At 44.6% G+C, this 19,068-nt stretch overlaps 1 protein-coding gene across 5 annotated transcripts in view; it reads right to left on the bottom strand.

Annotated features, from left to right (window-relative positions):
• The window catches only part of LOC140305332 (SEC14-like protein 1), a 29,824-nt gene that overhangs the window by 2,728 nt on the left and 8,028 nt on the right, over positions 1-19,068 (bottom strand). For 2 of the 5 annotated variants that reach the window (XR_011915349.1, XM_072384145.1), the window contains exons 3-16: positions 10,948-11,097; positions 10,712-10,843; positions 9,818-9,946; positions 9,241-9,514; positions 8,834-8,946; positions 7,954-8,143; positions 7,413-7,501; positions 7,152-7,222; positions 6,416-6,587; positions 4,609-4,743; positions 4,391-4,525; positions 3,577-3,828; positions 3,315-3,493; positions 1,075-1,101 (exon numbers count right to left, since the gene is read on the bottom strand). Coding sequence is in view for 4 of the 5 variants with exons in the window: in XM_072384145.1 (XP_072240246.1) it covers positions 1,075-1,101; positions 3,315-3,493; positions 3,577-3,828; positions 4,391-4,525; positions 4,609-4,743; positions 6,416-6,587; positions 7,152-7,222; positions 7,413-7,501; positions 7,954-8,143; positions 8,834-8,946; positions 9,241-9,514; positions 9,818-9,946; positions 10,712-10,843; positions 10,948-11,097 (2,048 nt within the window). In the remaining variant the exon portion in view is untranslated. The remainder of the gene's footprint in view (positions 1-1,074; positions 1,102-3,314; positions 3,494-3,576; positions 3,829-4,390; positions 4,526-4,608; positions 4,744-6,415; positions 6,588-7,151; positions 7,223-7,412; positions 7,502-7,953; positions 8,144-8,833; positions 8,947-9,240; positions 9,515-9,817; positions 9,947-10,711; positions 10,844-10,947; positions 11,098-19,068) is intronic. The other 3 variants (XM_072384146.1, XM_072384148.1, XM_072384147.1) reach the window with 3 other exon arrangements.

Raw genomic sequence — 19,068 nt, forward strand, 5'->3', positions numbered from 1 at the left:
ATCAGAGTATAAGCATTAGTTTGCTGAACTTTTCCCATAATAACTGCATTAATACTCATCAGGTTCCTTGAAAAAGGAGACGAGAAGCTTGATAATCCTCAGTGTGAAATGCTTAACGTGATTTTTAACATCTGTGGAACCTAAATCACGGCATGCATTTGTAACTCCTCATATAACCAAAGACTGTGGATCAAATACAGGTGAGTGTCTACGGCATGTGGACAAATAAGCTGTTGAATTGTTTCTTTAATTGCACGTGACAAGCGAGGGGTTCTTCTGAAAAGGCAGACATGTCCCAGCAGGTAAACACTGCTTTATCATCTGTTTTCTGTGTTTTAAATGTACAAATCAACATCCTGTTGATTGAAAATGTTCCAAAGTAACAAATCAAATAAGGAAAAAGGTCCTTTTGTCACAGCCCCCTGCTGGCCATTAGCTGTACTGCAGATTTAAGACTCTTTTTAAGACATAAAGGCTTTTATTTCTTAAATCAGTCTTTGGTTATCACTCATCATAACTCTTTAACCCACCAAAGAGTCCCAAGATAACAACCCTCAACTCACGTCACTTTGAATGTTTGACACAGAGACAAAAACACTAAATTCTGTGTTTTTTTCTCCTTTCGGGGTGCGAGTTTAAACAATAGGAAGTTTAAATCTCCACCTAACGTGTCAGTGATTAGGAAATTATGTTAGAAGCAGCCAGAATGAGCAAGATGATGATCTTGTGTGTCTTTTAGAAAGTAAATAAAATGACAATCAGTGAGATGGGATTAAAATGGAGGATGGAAGGAAACGTGTGCGTGTTTTACCGATCTTAACCCAAATTAAAAAATCCCGACAGTTAGTCATGCAAGGACAGAGATTAAAGCCAGCGAGTCTTTCTCAGCACGAACAAAGCGCTAACCTCCTGTTAGCCGGCGCTAACAGCAGTCACACACAAGAACAGATGCAAACGAGCATCTTCCTGCTGCATTAGAAGCCACGGAGGGGCGCCGAGATTAGCAGCCAAAAGCAGCAAGGATGAGTGCTAAAGTGCTAAAATAAAAAGGGAGGCAAACACTGAGCCACTTACAAACTCTGCACATCACAGCAAGCCGTTCTTCACAGTCGGAAGACAGAGCAGGAGGAGGAGGAAGAGGGGTTGTGAGCGAAAGAACAGGGACGGAGTGGACAGAAAGAGACGGATTAAAGGAGTCAGGAAGGCAGGAAGCATCTTCATTTCACTTAGAAAACTCATGATGCTCTCAAAGGTCTTTCATAATCAAGTATCAAATGTCATACGTGGCATTAATGGCAGGTTGCAGAGAGGGATATACTGAAAGAAGAGTGGAGAAAATGAGCAGCAATAACGGAATAATGGCAAAACTATCACAGCATCATGGTAAAACAAAGGGGAAAAGGTAAGAATATGGACAGATGTCATTTACAGATGTGTGTTTTTTCTCGATATTTTCCATTAAACAGGAGGAGGAGCTGCATGTGGGGCAGAAACTTAGTGTGATAGAGGGAAAAACAAGTAAAAATCAGCTGAAATCAACAGCTGTTGGATGAGCTCGTGCTGTAGGATCAGTGAACCAGGACACTAACATCTGGTTTCACTGATGTTTCTGATTACGCCTCAAAGAGGGAGCCATCAGTGAAATTAAGGTGAGGACCCTCGTGGATATTCTCTGTCCTCGGGTTCTGTCCCGTGTTTGGATGATGATATCATACAGAATCCACTGCAAAGTTGTGTAAGAACAGCAGTGAAACAGCTTTTTGCTGCAGTTTTAAAAGGCTTCTCCTCATTTATTAAAACACCTGGTGATCAGGACCACAGACGCAGGGCCGAAGCGAAGCTTAAATAACCCTGTAACCCTCATCCAAAACCCCATGGAGCATAAATGGCAGCTGCCCCAGTTTGCCGATACTGTGGATTTATCCTCAAACATCGATTAATCGAGCAATCGGACACGTTTTTTGTTCTTAACTCGAGTTCAGGTCTGATTTAGCTACATTAAATGCTAACGCTAGCTAGCTTGACTGGATGCGTCACGCTGCGGCGGCTTTAAGAGCTTCCAGTTGAACACCTGAACGCACTCGTTTGACCTAAAATAACCCTGAAACCAGACTAATAGCAACCGAGTTGTATCAGACCCGTCCACTGATAATAAGATATTGTTGTCATAGAAACACGAAGCACTGCTGCTCCTGTAACAGACAGCAGTAATAACCGCTGAGCCCCACATGTTTGTGTGAATTAAACGAAGCATCGAAGCAAATAATCTGCATTGAAGACTTTTTTTTGTAATCGAGTTATTCGAAAATCAAAATTTATCGATGTAATGACAGTTCAGTCGCCATCCTTACCGGGCGCTCACACCAAAAGCGTCTTGAGTGGCGCTTACAACCCGCCGCCTCTGCAGCCGAAGAAGCCAAAGAGGCCGAAGGGGCGGGGCTTTCAAATACCAAACATATAATAATCCATATATGCATCGGTTCCTTTCTACTCCATGGTTTTCCTCTCGTTCTGCCCTTTTTCCGCCTTCAGAATCCAGATCGGCTGCGTCGCGTCGCTGCTCATTTGCATAAAGTTGAGCCTCTTTCAACATTCAAAGCTCACGACGCGCCGCTCATCGACGCCAGCTGACATTGAACATGAATGGCAGCTGTTAATGTGCTGTAACAAAAACACCGACCTCAGCAGAACACGGTCTGCATCGTGTTCTACACCCCGCTCAGTGCTCAGATAATTATCGTATTTGTACGATAATTTTGCCCTGTGTCTGATCAATAATCCCAAAAAAGGCCAAATATACGATCATTTCACCAGTCTGTGAATGTGTGGCTGTAATCAGCCTGTCGCAACTGTCTTGTCGGATTTTTTAGTGGACCCTGAAGGCGTTTCCATTTCCATGTGACAAGATTCAAGCTAATCGTGCTTTTCTATGTGAGCTACATGCTGCGTTGCCTCAGAAGTTCCTAACAGGCCTCATGATTCGGCTCATTAGTTCCCACTCGTCATTGTTTTCGGGGACATTTAGTCTAACGCACCTGCTGATGCAAAGCCGGGAGTCTGTTAGACGCTTTTCAACACCTGAGTGACTATAACGCAGCAATAGACTTGTTATTTTAGTGATGACGAGTGCATGATAATGTCTCTGGTCCGATAAAACTACATTTCCAACCTGGCAACCCAGTCGCTTCGGGGCATTTCCCCTGGTGGGACTCAGACTATCTCTGTACCCGTTTCTGCAGACTTTGTTCAGTGTTCATGTGTGAAAACAGCTTTTATCTTTCACTCACACACACACACTCAGTTCAGGTACCAACCTGAAGTCCTCAGAGCCCAACACCTCAGTGTAGAACATGACTTTACACTTGTGTGAGGAGACCTGCAGGGTTGCCAGCACGTCGTCCACCCGCGGCAGGTTGGTGGCTGAGCACGCCGGCATGTTGTGAAACTTCCACTGGAGGATGTAGAAACCCGGCCAACGTGTTATATGGGAGCCCTGAGGAAGGAAAAGATTCATAGAGTCTGGAAGGCTGACAGGAAGAAGGCAATCACCAGCAAGAAGAACCATCACACGCATACCTGCACGCTCTCGCCCTCCTTGCAGGTCAGAGGCGACTCCACCATGCTGTAATCTTGGCCCAGAGTCCAGGACTTGTCAATGAGCTGGACGTTGTTGACGCCCGGGGAGGTGATGCCATGTGCTCCCAGGGGGTCTTTACGTGGCGGCTGGGGGGCCCGCTTCGAGTGGTAGATGTTGAAAACGATGTCGCCTTTGCACACATCGAAGTCCCAGGTGACGACCGAGGCCGCGTCGATGATCTCAATCACAAGCTGGACGGAAGTGAGGAAATAAAACGCACATTTAGCCACTTTTCCCACTTATTTTACAGTGTGACCTGAGCAGAAAATGGGGATTCCTGAGGAACACCAACAGTTATTCCGATTATTCCTTCTGCTGTTAGCTTGTGTCGCGCTGACAGTAGTTTTTAGGCTTGTTGTTATCATCTTATCGTCTGCAGGAGGTCATGTGAGGCGGCCTGTGGGCGCCAGATGCTGATCTGCTGTCACCGAGGTGCTGCTTTTCTGTTTCCTGACCTGAACTCGGGACGTGAGACCCGTGCCCAGAGGGAAGATTAAATATCACAGGACATCCGTCCCTTGGTATGAATTATATAACATTCACAGCAGCAGTCAGATTATTTTACAAAGACACTCCACACGTGTTTCACATCCTAATCCAAAAAGATTTTACAAGCCTGCGTCCACCAGATGGCAGAAGTCACAACAGAATCTCCATCAGTGACACCCTGCAGCTCTCTGCTGTCCTGACCTACATATTTCTTGTGAAAGAGCCACAGACGACCCATCTTCTCCTCTGTCTTTCAACCCTCACCTCATGCGGAGCTCCTTTGAAAATGCTGGCGCTCTGGTAGATCGTCTCCGTCCACAGGCGGATGTCTTCGTTCTCCAGTTCCTCGCTGGTGCGGTACATTGATTTGGGAACCAGGCCACCCTCCGGGACCTCACACTGCAGAGGAGAAAAATCGGCATCAGTGGTCATATTCTCAAAGTAAAGCTTCCAAAGATGGATTTTTTTTAGCCAGTACTCACCATACACTCCCCTCCTAAGAAGTCAGGGATGATCTCCTTGTCTATGTAGTCCACGAGGCCTCCAGGACCCTGGTAGTCATTGCCTGCATAGATCAGGAACTTCTTGCGGGTGTTTTCATCGATAAATGGGCTCACCTACAGAAAGAGGTACATGTTGCCATGAGTGACTGGGAGAAAGCTGCTAAATACTGTGCAGAAACAGTCCTTCAGCCACCCTTTACTTCTCCACATCATCAGAAAATTGGACATAGGTTCAGCAATTTTTCGTGCAGTTAAGATCATTTGAGGCACAAAAAATAACAAGGAAGTGGTTTTACTTTCATGGTCTACCTCAGCAGCCTGAAGCTTTCACTAGAAGCTGAATGTTAACAATAAAAACGGACCAAATTACCGGGTTTACAGGTGGATATCAGATGGAGAAATGCCTCGATTCCCCATCAGAAAAGACAACAAACAAGAATGGAGATGAGTAAAAATATCTAAAGAAGAAGTGGCAGCAGCTGCCTTCAGAGAGTGAGAAAACCACACTTTCTTTAAATAACCACAACAAACAGAGCTCCACCCAAAATAAGCTCAATACACCTAGTTTTTGCACTTAAAAGAAAACGATTCACAGAAAACCGAACAACAACGTTGGAATGAATCATGAGTTCATCAGTTCAATAGAATACTGTGAAAATGTACTGACCCACAACTCATTTCTTTATATTCTGCCAGTAAAACATGAATATAAATACAGTAAATAAGGCAAAAAACAGAGTTTGTTCAGTTCTGAGCTACTTTAAAGTGAATATCTGGTCTGAGCTCCTTTATTCTCCAACACAGCCTGAACCCTCTGAGACGAGCTTTCTGTCATTTCTTTAAGGAGTCTTCAGGAATAGTTCTCCAGGCTTCTTGAAGGACATCCCAAAGCTCTTCTTTGGATGTGGGCTGCCTTTTGTTCCGTTCTCTGTCAGATGATCCCACACTGCTTCAATAATGTTGAGGTCCGGGCTCTGGGGAGGATTCATCCCTCCATAAGACCTGTTGCCACTGATTTTCAGTCCACTTCTTGTGTCATTTGGCATAGCTCAGCCTTTTCTCCCTGTTTCCCTTCCTTAAGAACGGCTTCTTGACAGCCACCCTTCCATGGAGACCATTTCTGATGAGGCTTGGGCCAACAGTAGATGGATCAGCTGAAGGTCCAGATGCATCTCTCAGGTCCTGTCAGGTCACAGCTGGATTTTTTCCTCTTTCTTAAGGACATCACTTTCAGATCCTGTTCATCTGCTGTAGATAGTTTTTTAGGCCTGACACTTCTTCTTTTGTCCTCCACTTGTCCAGTTTCCTCAAATGTTTTAAGGACACACTGCACACCATGCTGAGATATGCCAAGTTTTCAGCTAATAGCTCTTTGGGAATCACCTTGTTGCTGCAGAAATCCTATTTTCTGTCTGTCAAACTGTGTTTTCTTTGCTGTTTTTCATAGATGCAACTAAAGAAATGGGAACAAATGATGTGTCTTTGTGCTTAAAGATGCAACTTAAAACTGGTTCTTTGCTAAGTTGTCTGAACACTGGTTCATCCCTTGAGTTTGGAGCCTTTTTATCCTCTGAAAATGGTCAGGTAAAAGAAGTGTACTGAAAAAACAGCCAGTGTCCAAAGAAAAGCCTGGAGAACTATTGCTAAAAACCACTTGAAAACATCACAAGAAAGTTTGGGTCCTTGGAAGCAAGACATAAAGAAATAAGTGGTGGCTAAACGTTTCTGCACAGGACTGTAACCCAGTAATATCGTTGGAATATAAAGTAGTCCCTCTTGCTCTCACCAGTGTCCAAAGGACAGGGAAGACTCTTGGTGCTCTCAAGATAAGCAACCGTCCCAGAGTCTCAGGGTAGTTTGCCTCCACGACTTCAATAATCCTCAGAAGCGCCTTGACCCCTGGTCGCCACAAGTGACGCATGTTCAGCCCCTCCAGATCTACAAGGCATGTCCAACAGCTACAGAGAAGGAAGTGAAAGGATTAGTGTGGATAAACTCATGCCATGCTCACTCTGAAGTGGGCAGCTGCCTCTTTCTGATCACTTATCACCCGTCAACCTGACATGGGGCTTAAGCGGTGATGGTAAAGCTGGCTAATTCTGAGCCCTGAGAGCCGTGATGTGATCGCTCACACTTCCCTCCCAGCGTAGCTCTCATCCCGGGTGCCAGGTGACAGATACCATCTCGGCTCTCACGCAGGCCCTGTGCATCATTTCCATTTTGGGGAGTGAATTCTCTGGGCTCGCTCATGCCGTGCATGTCTGAATGTGCTGACCCGAATCCAAAGAGCTGCGTGGGTCCACTTAATCCCACGGTTCTGTTCATCTATGACCACTTCAGCAGTTTAATGAGAAACTAACTCTGCTCTACGATATTCTTTATTTTCATCTAACAAACAGACGTCAACGTGCTTCATTTCCTTCTCTTTAAGTCTTATTCTAACAGCCAGAAGAACAGCTCATAATGCATTGATAAACAGCTGGTGCTCAGTCATTTTCAGCTGATGTCCACCACAGATTTACCTGATGGGTCGCCCAAACACCTTGGTGTTCTCCTCACAGCGCCTCAGGCCCTCTTCGTTGATTGACAGCACCTAAAATGACGCGAACACAACTTTATTTTTCCAGCATTTGGTCCTCAAAGGCCTCACAATGACATAAATAAGCAGGCATCCTGGTGTTAATGCTGCCAAACATTCAGTCTCTAACTGGTAATCCAACCATTAACTGTCTGACCTTTGACCTCAGCAACCTACGAGCTGAACAGCTCTTTGTTTTACGTACATGTCTGAGCAGAGACTCCTCTCCGAGGGCACGCACCAGACCTTTGGTGTCCATCTGGCCCAGCCTCAGGATGTACAAAGGACGGCCATCTGATAGAGTAAAACAAATATTTACATGATCGAACACGCTATTTACACTGCACACAAATGCCAGTTAAGTGGAAATGTCCACAATGGCTGCCATCTGCTCTGGTGCAGGACAATAAGTGACAAAATGCTTAAATGTTCTCTCGACGGCACATAAAACACAATGAAAAGATTAGATTCCCTTCAACGTGGGAGCAGACGAGCAGAAACTGATTTATGATACTCGGGTCTGTAGAGAATGACATGTCTGCGCAGTCAGACCGGCGCTGGAGTGTCCTCTGAAGCGATGAGAACATGATATTCTGGGTGTGACCCGACTCCAGGAAGCAGCTGATCCTGGACTCGATAGGGCAGCTTTGACACAGCCGGCATAAATCTTGACATGCGTTTGCCTGCGTGTGTGCATGTGAGTGCGTTCGCTTGCTCAGCTGTCGCTGGGGGTGACTGGTAGGTACCTCTGTCATGGTGATGCCAGCCGCCGGTGTAGTAGTCCTGAAGGACCTGTGGAGAGTTCCAGGTCTCCAGCAGGTAGTCCACCTGGTGCTGCTTCCTCCAGGTCAGAGACTGGCACAGTATCTCCCGAGCCTTATCGATGTTGAAGTCCCTGGCCCTCAGGAAGCGCAGGATGTGCTCATCTTTAGGGATCTGCAAAGAGAGTTGCAGGTGATTTGTCAACAACTGGGTGAACGTACAGTTCTAATGAAGCAAAGCCTCAGATATTTCCATTTTTTAAGACTTTTCAGACTGCATTTGTATCCCAGAACACGTATTTTAGGATTCTAACAGATGATTTATCGTCTTTGGTGCCTGTTTTTTTCTGCTAGTATTGAGTCTGCGCTGGACTGCGGGGATACAGTCTACAAAGGGATATCATAACAAGCCTTAAAACACTTCCTCATCATTGCTCATTGCATTGGATTTGTCTGGTTCCTCAATGCTAGTTTGATGTGTGCGAATCTCCAAAGAGCAACATCAGCGTGTCAAAAAGCACCGATAAGGGGAAAGTGATGAATGAAAAAGGTTAAAAGTGTTTGGGAGGTTTTCGTCTCTGCTCCCATGACTTGTGACCTTTTAACTGCCCCTAAAGCCCAAACCGATTTGGGAAAGTCGGGGTAGATATGCTGCTCTGAATCAGCCCAGTTTGAGGGACCTGGTTTCATTAAGCAAATTAAAAGAGGATGTAAATGAACCCGTGATAACTGATAACGACCTCATCTGATAGTCTCTGCAGTTTATCCATAAAACACTGAAACTAAAAGAGATTAAAATAGATTTTTAATCCCAAGACTCCTGTTCTTAATGGTTGGATAAAGGTTAAACGAATAAGCACGTCACCTTTCCCTTGTGCGTCTCCTGAAGCCATTTGCGAAGTCTGATCAGACAGCTCTCCTGCAGGGGGGTCAGGTCACCCAGGTAACGTTTGATATAGTCTGCATCCAGCTTGTCTGCTGCCCAAAAAACAGGATATCAATCAACATGTTAATTCTGACAGGCAAATCAAGGTGAAATATGCCTTTGAAACTGCATAAACTGCATCTGTGCGCACGATATCGTTTTTTCTGACACAGTAACCGCATAAACAGAGTCTAAAATGATCAATTAAAACTTAAACTAGAAAGATAACAGTTCACATGTCTTTAATAATCATGGAATAGAGCTCATTATAGACAGACAATGTCCTCACAACCATAGAAATCCTCATACTGCAACATAATCTCACATAATTACTCTGCTTCACAAACCTTCAGGTGTACCGGCCAGGATATCGGGAAAGTTGTCCGTCTGCATTGTGCTGCTGTCCTGCTTTGCATCCTGAGAGGCGCCATCTTTGGCGTCGGTGGCCTGCGGGGCAGAGACAGCGAGTGTGCTCGTGTGTTTGGGGAGGACAGGTGAGCTGGTGGAGAGGCTGGTCGGCCTGGGGACAGCGCGGGAGTCGGAGGAAGGAGTCCATCGGGGCACGTAAGTGATTCCCTCATCTTCGAGCTGCTTCAGGTAGAACTCGATGATTTCTTTTCCCTGTGAGGAACACGAGAATAAATGTGAGAATACAGATCTTCACACGAAACTTATTCACATCTTTGTGCAGTGAATATTTCCAAAAACACACGAAGAAGAAAAAGGGAAGGACTCAGCACTGCTGAGATCTGTTCTAAATTAAAGATGACTCATTGGTTTCACAGCAAAACGGCCCTTTTCAGTCTCTGCTTCGTGTTCACATCAGTTCATTTATGCAGTCACAGCATGAAGTGACTCATGGTTAAATGTCACGGACTGATCGTAGTTACATTCAGCAGCGTCTGTTCGTAAAGATGCACGCACCTTTTTGATACTGCCGGCATACTGCTTCATGGCAATCTTTTCCACTGTGCTCTCGAAGCCAAAGAAGGACTTGATATCCAGACTGGCGGTCTGTTCAAAGCACGTCCAGTCGTCATTGTCCGGGTGGACCTGCACCAACACACACACGCCAAAACACGCCGTTTCTTATACTGTATACACAGGCAGAGGCAAGACGACCGGGTTACTATGGCAACCACACACGATTCCCTGGACGATGACGCACAAAGAGAGCAATTTTCACACTGCGCACTCTGAGGGGGAGTATATGTGTCAGTCTGCCCGTGTAAAATTAGCCAGATCTAAAATATAAAACTGGAGCTTCTGCAGAGAGGTTCTGAACTATGATCATTTCTATTTTTTGGTGTAATTTCAATGCACAATTTCAACAAATGTCTTAGGAATGCTTTTTCCCTTCTTAATAGTATTAATTATCTTAAGAAGCCAAGAGTTAAACGCACCCTGAAGGCAAAATGCTGGTGGCTTCATTCAGAGTGACAACCTCATTACTCCAGCTTTAGGCCGGTCCATTAGCCATCTAACTGAGCTGTCCACCCTGGTTACACAGTACCTGATAAGTAGCCAGTAAGAACCTCTGCGCAGCCTTGGACCTAAAATTAGCACCGCAGTTGGTTGGAAGCTAATACGATGCGCTTGACCTCATTAACTCATAACACATCCATTTATGAACGAGCAGATCTGGAGTCAGAGTCAGGCATGTGGAACAGAGGAGTGTGGCTGGGAGAAGGCTGACCAAAGTGGCCACACGCCTGTGTTGGCTTCTTATCTGTGTTGATAAGTGTGAGGAATGTTAAAAACTCCCAAAACCTGCGTCAACAACACCCACAGCTGTGAGCTAGCAGGTGAGATACTGACCGAGTAGCAGCAGGTCTCGTGGATGATGACCCTGTTGGAGAAGGTCTCGTTGTGGGACTCGATGTGCAGGGTCCTTTCCTTTCTGTTCAGCGTGTTCTTCTGATTGAAGTAGACGTAGTCCACGCCTGCGATCTGTAAACCACGGACGGCAACGATAAAAAAGGGAGGAAATGTGGGTTACAACAGAGCTCGCTACTTATGACGCACATCTGCCAGAGTTTTGAGGTACAACAAACCCTTTTGAGAAGGCGCGGCGCATCAACATCCAGGGCACAGCGGCGCTCCACCCTCTGGGTGGAGCCGTCTTCGCTGGTGTCCTCCTCCATCACGTCGCTTCCCACAAACATGGGGATGAGGTGACAGGTGGGGAAGCGGCGCTCATAAGCCTGAAAGAAGGAGCAAACTCGTATTTTTAAACTGGAGAGATCATTTTAGGGTTCAGGTTTCGTTCCGTTGAACGAAGCAGAAAAGAAAAGAGGTTTCAGTGACTCCTGCGTCATCGCTTTACGTATTCAGCTGTAAAGTTGTTGTGGCGGCAGAGGCAAAGTATAGCACTGACTGTCCAAATATAAGAGACAACCCACTCACATATTTCTATTCTTTACAACCCAAAGTCGTGTTACCGGGGGCTCACACCAAAAGCGACCACAGCCGCTCACAATCCGCCGCTTGTACTTCCTCTGCCGCCGGAAGCGGCCAAAGGGGCGGGGCTTATATGTATAGCAACTAGCATATATATATATATATATATATATATATATAATAATCCATCCATACATCGGTTCCCTCTTTCACCATGGATCGTACTCTTGGCAGCCTTCTTTGTGTTTCTTTGTATTTGCGCTCTGCCGTTTTCCGCTTTTTTCCACCTTTTTTTCGCCTTCAGAATCCAGATCGGCCCTAATTGGCTGTCGTCGCGTAGCGTCACTGCTCATTTGCATAAAGTTGAGCCTTTCTCAACTCTTGAAGCTTACGACTGGGATTTCTCGTCTTTTGTGTGCACTTTGGAACGTCAGGTATGCTTTTTTTTACATTTCCTCTCTTCCTTCCTCCCTGCCCAGCTCAGTAGGTATCAGACGGCTGCTGGTCATGTACTGGTATGGACTGGTATGGACTGGTATGGACTGGTATGGACTGGTATGGACTGGTATGGACTGGTATGGACTGGTATGGACTGGTATGGACTGGTATGGACTGGTCACACCACTCCACCGATATCCCCACATGTAGAATCTCATGCTGTGGGAACCGCCGTCCTTCATGTATTAAATAAGCTAGTTTAATAGGTTTAATAAGGACGCAGAAAGGATTTGCAAAGAGAAAAGCTGCTATTGTTGCATCTAACAAACAGGGCTAAAAGGCTTGTGACAAAGTTGGGAAAGACGGGTTGCACATCGCCCAATTACATCATTTAAAATCGTTTTACGTATTCTTTAAGAAGTGATGGGGAGGAGACCAGTGCTGCAACCAAACAGGAGGTGAAACAAGAGCTCCTTCAGCTTTAAACTGGCGCCGAGCCACCGCAGACTCACTCAGCCCGAGAACTTTTTAATTATTCTACAACAAAGGCGCTCAACACATAATAGAAACACTTGAGTCTCCAAAATGCGTGCTCGCACAAATGCAAAACGCAGGCAAACTAAGCTTGTGGCAGCGGCCAGCTGGTTGTTGAGCAACGGGGCCCGGGGCTGGAGCAATGTGCAGCAACAGCACTCGTAGCTTCACGTTCCTTCAACACCTGTTTTAATCTTAAACTGAGGGATCCTCATGGCTGAAGCAGGAGAGTTCTGCACACATCCAACCAAAAGAGCAAATCTTAGGATATTCCAAAGCTCTTTATTGTGAAAACTTGTCTATTTGGTGCTCAAATATTTCACTTCGTGACCCGTTTTATAAAAACGGCCTTTGTCAGAGCAGTAAAAGAGTAGGTTTGGACGTTTTTTCATGGCATCCCGCTGCCACAGATGCACTCATCAGCCCACTGACCGAGTGAATGCTGAGCTCTGTTTTTCAGCCCTGATGCTCTGGAACACTGGGCGTACGGCTTTGTCCTGCCGTCAGCACAACAGACCGACTGTAAACATCAGCTTGACCCATTAAAAACAGCCATACATCAACCACAAATGCCATGAGTCTTCAAAAAAAGCACCCCAGCACATTTCATTTTAACAATAGGCCACACGCTGTGCAATTTACTTCACAGACCGGCGCCGTTTTCAGAGCGTTGCTCACTCCACGAACAAAAACTACTTCAAACAAACGGCTCGTGCACTGAAAACTGTTGAAGTGTTAAAACAAAAAGGTCCAATCTGGTCCCATCTGACTGGCTTACAGATACGGTCAGTAATAAACCAGAAGCTCTTAATATACTATAACAGTGAATTAACCATTTATTCCACTTTGAATCACCACATGGTCAATTTTAAGGTAAAAATTATTTCTTTGAGTTAATAAGCTCATGTGGGTACGTCAACTCACCTCTAACATGCAAAAGCTCCTTCACACACATGCGATTATGCAGCGTTCGTCATGGATGACTCAGCGCGATGCATGTGTGCAAGAGTCTGAGCAAATATTTAGGTCACACTCAAACTAAATCATGCAGGTCTGTATTGACTGTTCAGTGTTGGCAAACAGAGGCTGGGAGCGTGTAAACACTTCAAATACTCTATTTAGAGATGACTTTTATCGTTTCCTGCAGCCTCTTCTCCCAGAGAAACATTGCAGATAACTGGGAGGATGATGTGTTGTCGTGGAGCTGCAGAAACAGGTGAATGAACCTATGATCCAGGTTCACAGGTTTTCAAATGACTTTTTATATTTTTACACCAAAAGTACCGTGTTAAAACCTGGTCATTTAGGCATGTATGCGAATCAAATCCTTTCTCATTAGCAGTGGTCACATCTACCATTACCTGCCAGGGGATAAGCCTTAAAGTGCCATGAAAGGATGGCGTCACATTGTGTGGTGCGAGCTGTGGCTGAACACAGCGTCTGATCATCACAACATTGTTGGATAATTAGCTTAGCATAATATTTTTAATACTTAATTAATTTACTTCATAGAAATCTAAAAATGAAAAATTATTAAGTTTTTTAATTGAGGACTGAAACTGTCATAATTCATCTATTCCCATGTTTTCTTCTTACATTCCCCTTTCTTAAGCTTTTACATTTCAACCTCATTATGCAAATGAGGGGGCGGTCCTTCCAAATCTGTCATGGGTTCAGCTGCTCAGCTATTGGTTGACTGTCAGGCTACATAGACGATGTTTCAAAAGGTTGTTCCTGAACCAGGAAGTGGTAAAGAGGTACTTCCTGCACCGAAGCATTGATAGATGGCTTGTTAATTGAAAGTCAGAGATAGTTTTTGTTAAGATGAAGCAGTTGTAGCCTGACATGTACATACTTGAAAAACTAAAATTAAGGCCGTCCTTCTAACTGCAAGTTAAACTAGCCGCTAACGCAGCTAGCCTTCCCCGCTTCTGCATGGCTGTGTTGTCATGACACCGTGCCAAACTTCCCCCGTAATTAGCATAACAAGGGAGAAAATCATACAGACATGTAAAAATATACACCGGGATATGTAAAAAGAAAACATGGAAACGGGGGGAGAGCAGAGGGAGCTGCTAGCTGCCTTGAAAACAGGTTAAAAAAACAATCAATCTCGTCTCTTTTTGTCTGCGAGTTGTTGCTGTCAGTTTTAGAGGTTTCACATGAAACATTAAAGTCGGTAAACACGAGTTTCTGTAAAGAAAATGGAGTTTTCCTCCACTCTTGTAGCCCTGAATGCAGCAACTTGAAGCCGATTAACACCCCAAATTAATACGATTCAAGACTGAATGACAATCAAACAAAATCCAGACGTTTAAACCTGTGTGTAAAGAGCTAAAGTAAGCAGCCAAACTAAATTTTTCTGGAGCAGGCATGGGTGGCACCTCCATCCACAGAGGTGGAGAAGTCTCTCCTGCACTGTAACACATGCACAATGGAAGCGAAAGTCTTACAAAACTAAATCTGATCAGCATTCCAGTCCAGCTCAAAGCTCCAGCTCGTTGTTTTATATAAAAAAAAAAAAAAGAGTGCAGGAACATTGCTCTCCAGTTGCCACGGTGATGGGATGCATTGGGCAAACCTCAACTGGCCAAGCCATGAGTAACAGCACCAGGAATTTGCATTCCCAGAGACGAATGAGGAAAAAAAATAGAAAAACAATAGACGGTTACCCGATTTTCTTCCTGCAAACACGGAAAACTGTTTCCTCTCTGGAGAAAACAGGCTGCGGGTGCGGAAAATAAGACGCTTTCTGTACAGGAAGGGAGATTCAGGAAATCTATGAGAAGGAACAAAGGCCTGCAAAATGCCTATAAATATGAGTCATGAACTACCATGAAAAGAAAGTCCCAACGTGCAGCCAAGACATTTTTAATATAGATGCAGTTCAAATGAGTAAATGTTAAGCATTGGATTCAACTCAGTTGTTTAGTTTGTGGACAGACTCTATTCCAATCCTAATGCATGAACAGAACCACCATCCTTTATCTGCTGTACACAAACACTATTATTTTGAGTCTCTGGTTGTATTTCGGGTGTTTTTCCACTTGTGAGAGCACCTATTTAGCTTGTAGCCAAACGTGTGAATGATGAAATGCGTCAAGCCTGGACTCGATTCGTCATATTTTGTGTAAAATAGCTTCAGTCGTAACATCTACAGCGTCCCAACGATATAAAATGGAATTAATTAGACATCAAGCCGAACACGCCCTCCAACCAGAGGCAAAGCAGCTCTGATGCAACGTCTTTCTTTAAACCAGCAGGCATCAACCAACAGTTTGTGGTGCTTCAAGTTTTCCCAAGACTTGAGAGTTTTGCAGCCAGAAGAAAACGGCTCAGAGTTTTTGTTCAAATCCACTTGTGTGTTGTATCTTAGAAAAGCTTCTCATCAAGTCAATCCTGCAAGTGAGATGTGGGTTAATCTGAAAGGGGTTTGGTGGCAGAAATCCTCCCACTTCCAGTGAACGCGTCTAATTTCCTCAGAGGAAAAGCCATATCTCTGAAGCTTATGAGAATGGTTTGCATAACGGAGACAACAGCTGCCCAGAGGTCAGCTCAGGCTATTTTTAAAATTGCCCGGCTGGGAAAATGGGAACATTTAAGTCAGAGGCACTTTTAAGATTAAGACACTTGAAGAGGAGAGCTTAGAGACGATGTCAAAACAAACCGGCAAACACAGAAGGCCGAAAAGCAGCAGTCAACTCCGTCTGAACTGCCGTGAATGAAACGTTAAGTCGTGTTCAACTCACTGGGTCACAGTGGAGTAAAGTCTCTTCTTTCTTGTAGCAAACCATTTGGTGAGTATAACTGGCTTTTTATACAGAAAAATAGAAGCATGTGTCCACTTGTGCCTCCTGAGACTCTGATAATGACACCAGCAGGATGCAGTGTGTAGTCTGCTGCAGCATCTTTGGATTTTTCTGAATCTGCATCGAACAGTCACACCTAAAACACGTGTTGTGTAACAAACATCACCACCACTGACGTAAGACTCCAGCAGAACCTGGCTTTAAGTGTCGGCCACTGGTGTGACGTCAGTTAGCCTGCGTTTGGTGACAAAAATCATTAGGTTTTTCCCACCAACCACCTCAGGCAACTCTGGGGCCTTAAACTGTCAGAAACGTCATTACAACGGCTCAGAATACGCAACACACAAGTCCCCCGTGTGACTCTGATGGGACCTGTCCGCCATGTTGATGCAAGTTATCGATTAGAACGGCTGGGTTGCGTTTGATGCTGTCTGGTGGACAATCAGTGGAACATAAACAGTAAATTAGTTATCCAATTCTGGCTATTAACCAAAGCGCGAGTCAAACAGAGGTTTTTTTCTTATACGCTCACATTTAGAGCTTCAGATCAGCATTTATAAAACCATTCAGAGTGCAAATCAGTCAAGCTGCTGAAGCAGGATGCAAAGATATGAGCTTAGCATGCAAAAAATAGCCATTTCAACAACAAACCATATATTTAAACCCCTAAATAAGAAAATTCCTCCTAAAATGTGTGCTCTCGCTGTGTCAATATTCAACCAACCAATTCTCTGCAACTAACTGGGTTAACTTGAGGACAAAATGTACATTTTTGTCATCAGTCGAATCACGAAGAATAGGGATTATCCGTGTCTCTTTTGGGGCCCAAACAAACCTGGTCGATGAGGCTTTTCAACAACGCTGGTTTCACTGTGTCTCGTGTTACATTTAAATAAATATGTTCAGACAAAGCAGAAGAAGACGGAGCCACTGGTGAGGTCAGGTTAAGTAAATAAAAACCACTTTTAAAGGAAACGAATCCTTTAGCAGCAGCTTCCACGTCCCAGTTCTCCTTAGCTTGGCCAACCAGTTAAACAGCTTTAGATTATGAACGCCACAGGGTTTCTGCACTTCAAGCCTTCTTTACTGAGACAGTGCAAACTGTGCAGGGTGTTAAACAATATGCTGCATGTCAGATTTAAAACACATAATAGTTGCTATCCTATTGAACGAGAGACAAAATAGAGAAGTTATCTGAGAAGAAGGGTTATCTGGTAAATAAGGGTTAATCACAGCCCCGCATTGGGTCAGAGATGAAGCATTTTCTTTCAATTTGTCAAGTCCAAAACCTCCAAGCCAAGGTGCAGACTTGCTCAGGAGTAGGAGAGAGAACAAGCTCTTGACTGAAAAGATAAAACAATAGAGGCTTTGGTCTCTGCATGCCATAACACCCACATCTCTCCTTCCACTGAGCTCACTGCTGCAGCCTGCTTTGTAATGGCAGAACCGCCTGGAACCACCAACAAGGAGAGAGGAGGGAACAATCTGCCAAGAACCCGGACCTACACAAAATCTGGTGGGCCGTGCTTTCATCTGAGTGCTCGGTTAGGCACACATGGTTAGATTGGTTTGTGCAGCAGGGAGTTGAAAGCATCAAAAAGGCCTCAGAGTAAGAATTAGAAATGACTCAATCAGCCAAACGATGCCTTAAAAGGTCGCCTGTACCAAGAGCAATAATTACAAAGATAATTATTCTTTAATGGTTGCAGTTAGAGGATGAAAGAGCTCCTACCACAACTGTAACGACAGTGGGATTAGATGAGCGGTTAGATGAGCGCCATCGGATTGGATTAATGGCTAAATTACAATAAAACTGAGTTAATCAACTCATGTAGACACCTTAATCTGACAAAAAAAAACGGATCGGATCGGGTTACTCGCGATCGAATTAACACCCCGAGATAACTCGATCTGCGCATGCTCGAGAATTTTTCCCGCGATCGTCACCCGGAAGTCGAAGGAGACGATATTACTGCTGTTGTCGTCAGAAAGAAAGAAACAAGGCGATGGAGAATGCGCCGTTGTGCATCGTCTGTGCCATAACCAGCTCATCACAGATGGAGAGGGACGCAGCTTCATCTCGCTCTGCGTTCGCCATCTTTCTGAATGCCTGAGTTTGTTGTTGTTGGTGGTGAAGACGTCAACAGGAAGTGGCTCTATTAGCGATAGCTGAAATGGGGACAGCGCCACCTATGGTACCGGGGTATGACATGCTTTGTGCCAGTGATTCCATTCATTCACCGCCATATATCCAAGGATAATTACCCTCAGATAAGGAGCAGTACCCAACTGTAGCTGTAATCCAGTTAATCTCATCATGGAGACCCACTGAGTGATGAAATGATCGACGGCCAATTATCACTCATAGTCTTTATAGTAAAATGGATTAAAGCTGATTAATGCAGCGTTTTCTGACTACCTTTTATGTAACTGATAGAAAATGACACTTTAACTCTGAAATCATCCATTTATCCATCTATTTTCTGAACCAGTTTAATCCAATCCAAAGGCGGGGTGCATGCTACCACTTATCAAACACCAAATTATCGCAAGGCTGGAAATGACCTGTGACTCAGTGAGAAAAACGCTGACACTGATGGAACCTCTTGGTTTTTTCCTCTCTGACTGCTCTGATATTGTCAAACTGATAAAAAATATGAATAGAATCTGTTCTGAAAAGAAGACTCGTAACATAGTGGTGAATCCTGCCAACTCCAACCTTCCTGGTTTTCTTTCTCCTTCTTTATGCGACACAGAACGATAGCAGGTCATCAAAGCCCATGTTGGTGCACAGGCACAGCTCGATCTGATGGTTTACAAATGCTTACAGCTCGATCTGATGGTTTACAAATGCTTACAGCTCAGTGCTGTGTTAGGACTTCATTGTTCTTGTGGATGGCCTCAAATCTGTAAGCAAATCTAAAAAACAATCACCAAAATGAGAGCGTGAACCAGCTTCTGGGGGTTAATCTAGCCGAGTTTCAGTAAAAAAAT

The sequence above is a fragment of the Leuresthes tenuis genome, unplaced genomic scaffold (genome assembly GCF_036924035.1).
Source record: "Leuresthes tenuis unplaced genomic scaffold, fLeuTen1.0.hap1 SCAF_4, whole genome shotgun sequence".
Lineage (NCBI taxonomy): Eukaryota > Metazoa > Chordata > Actinopteri > Atheriniformes > Atherinopsidae > Leuresthes > Leuresthes tenuis.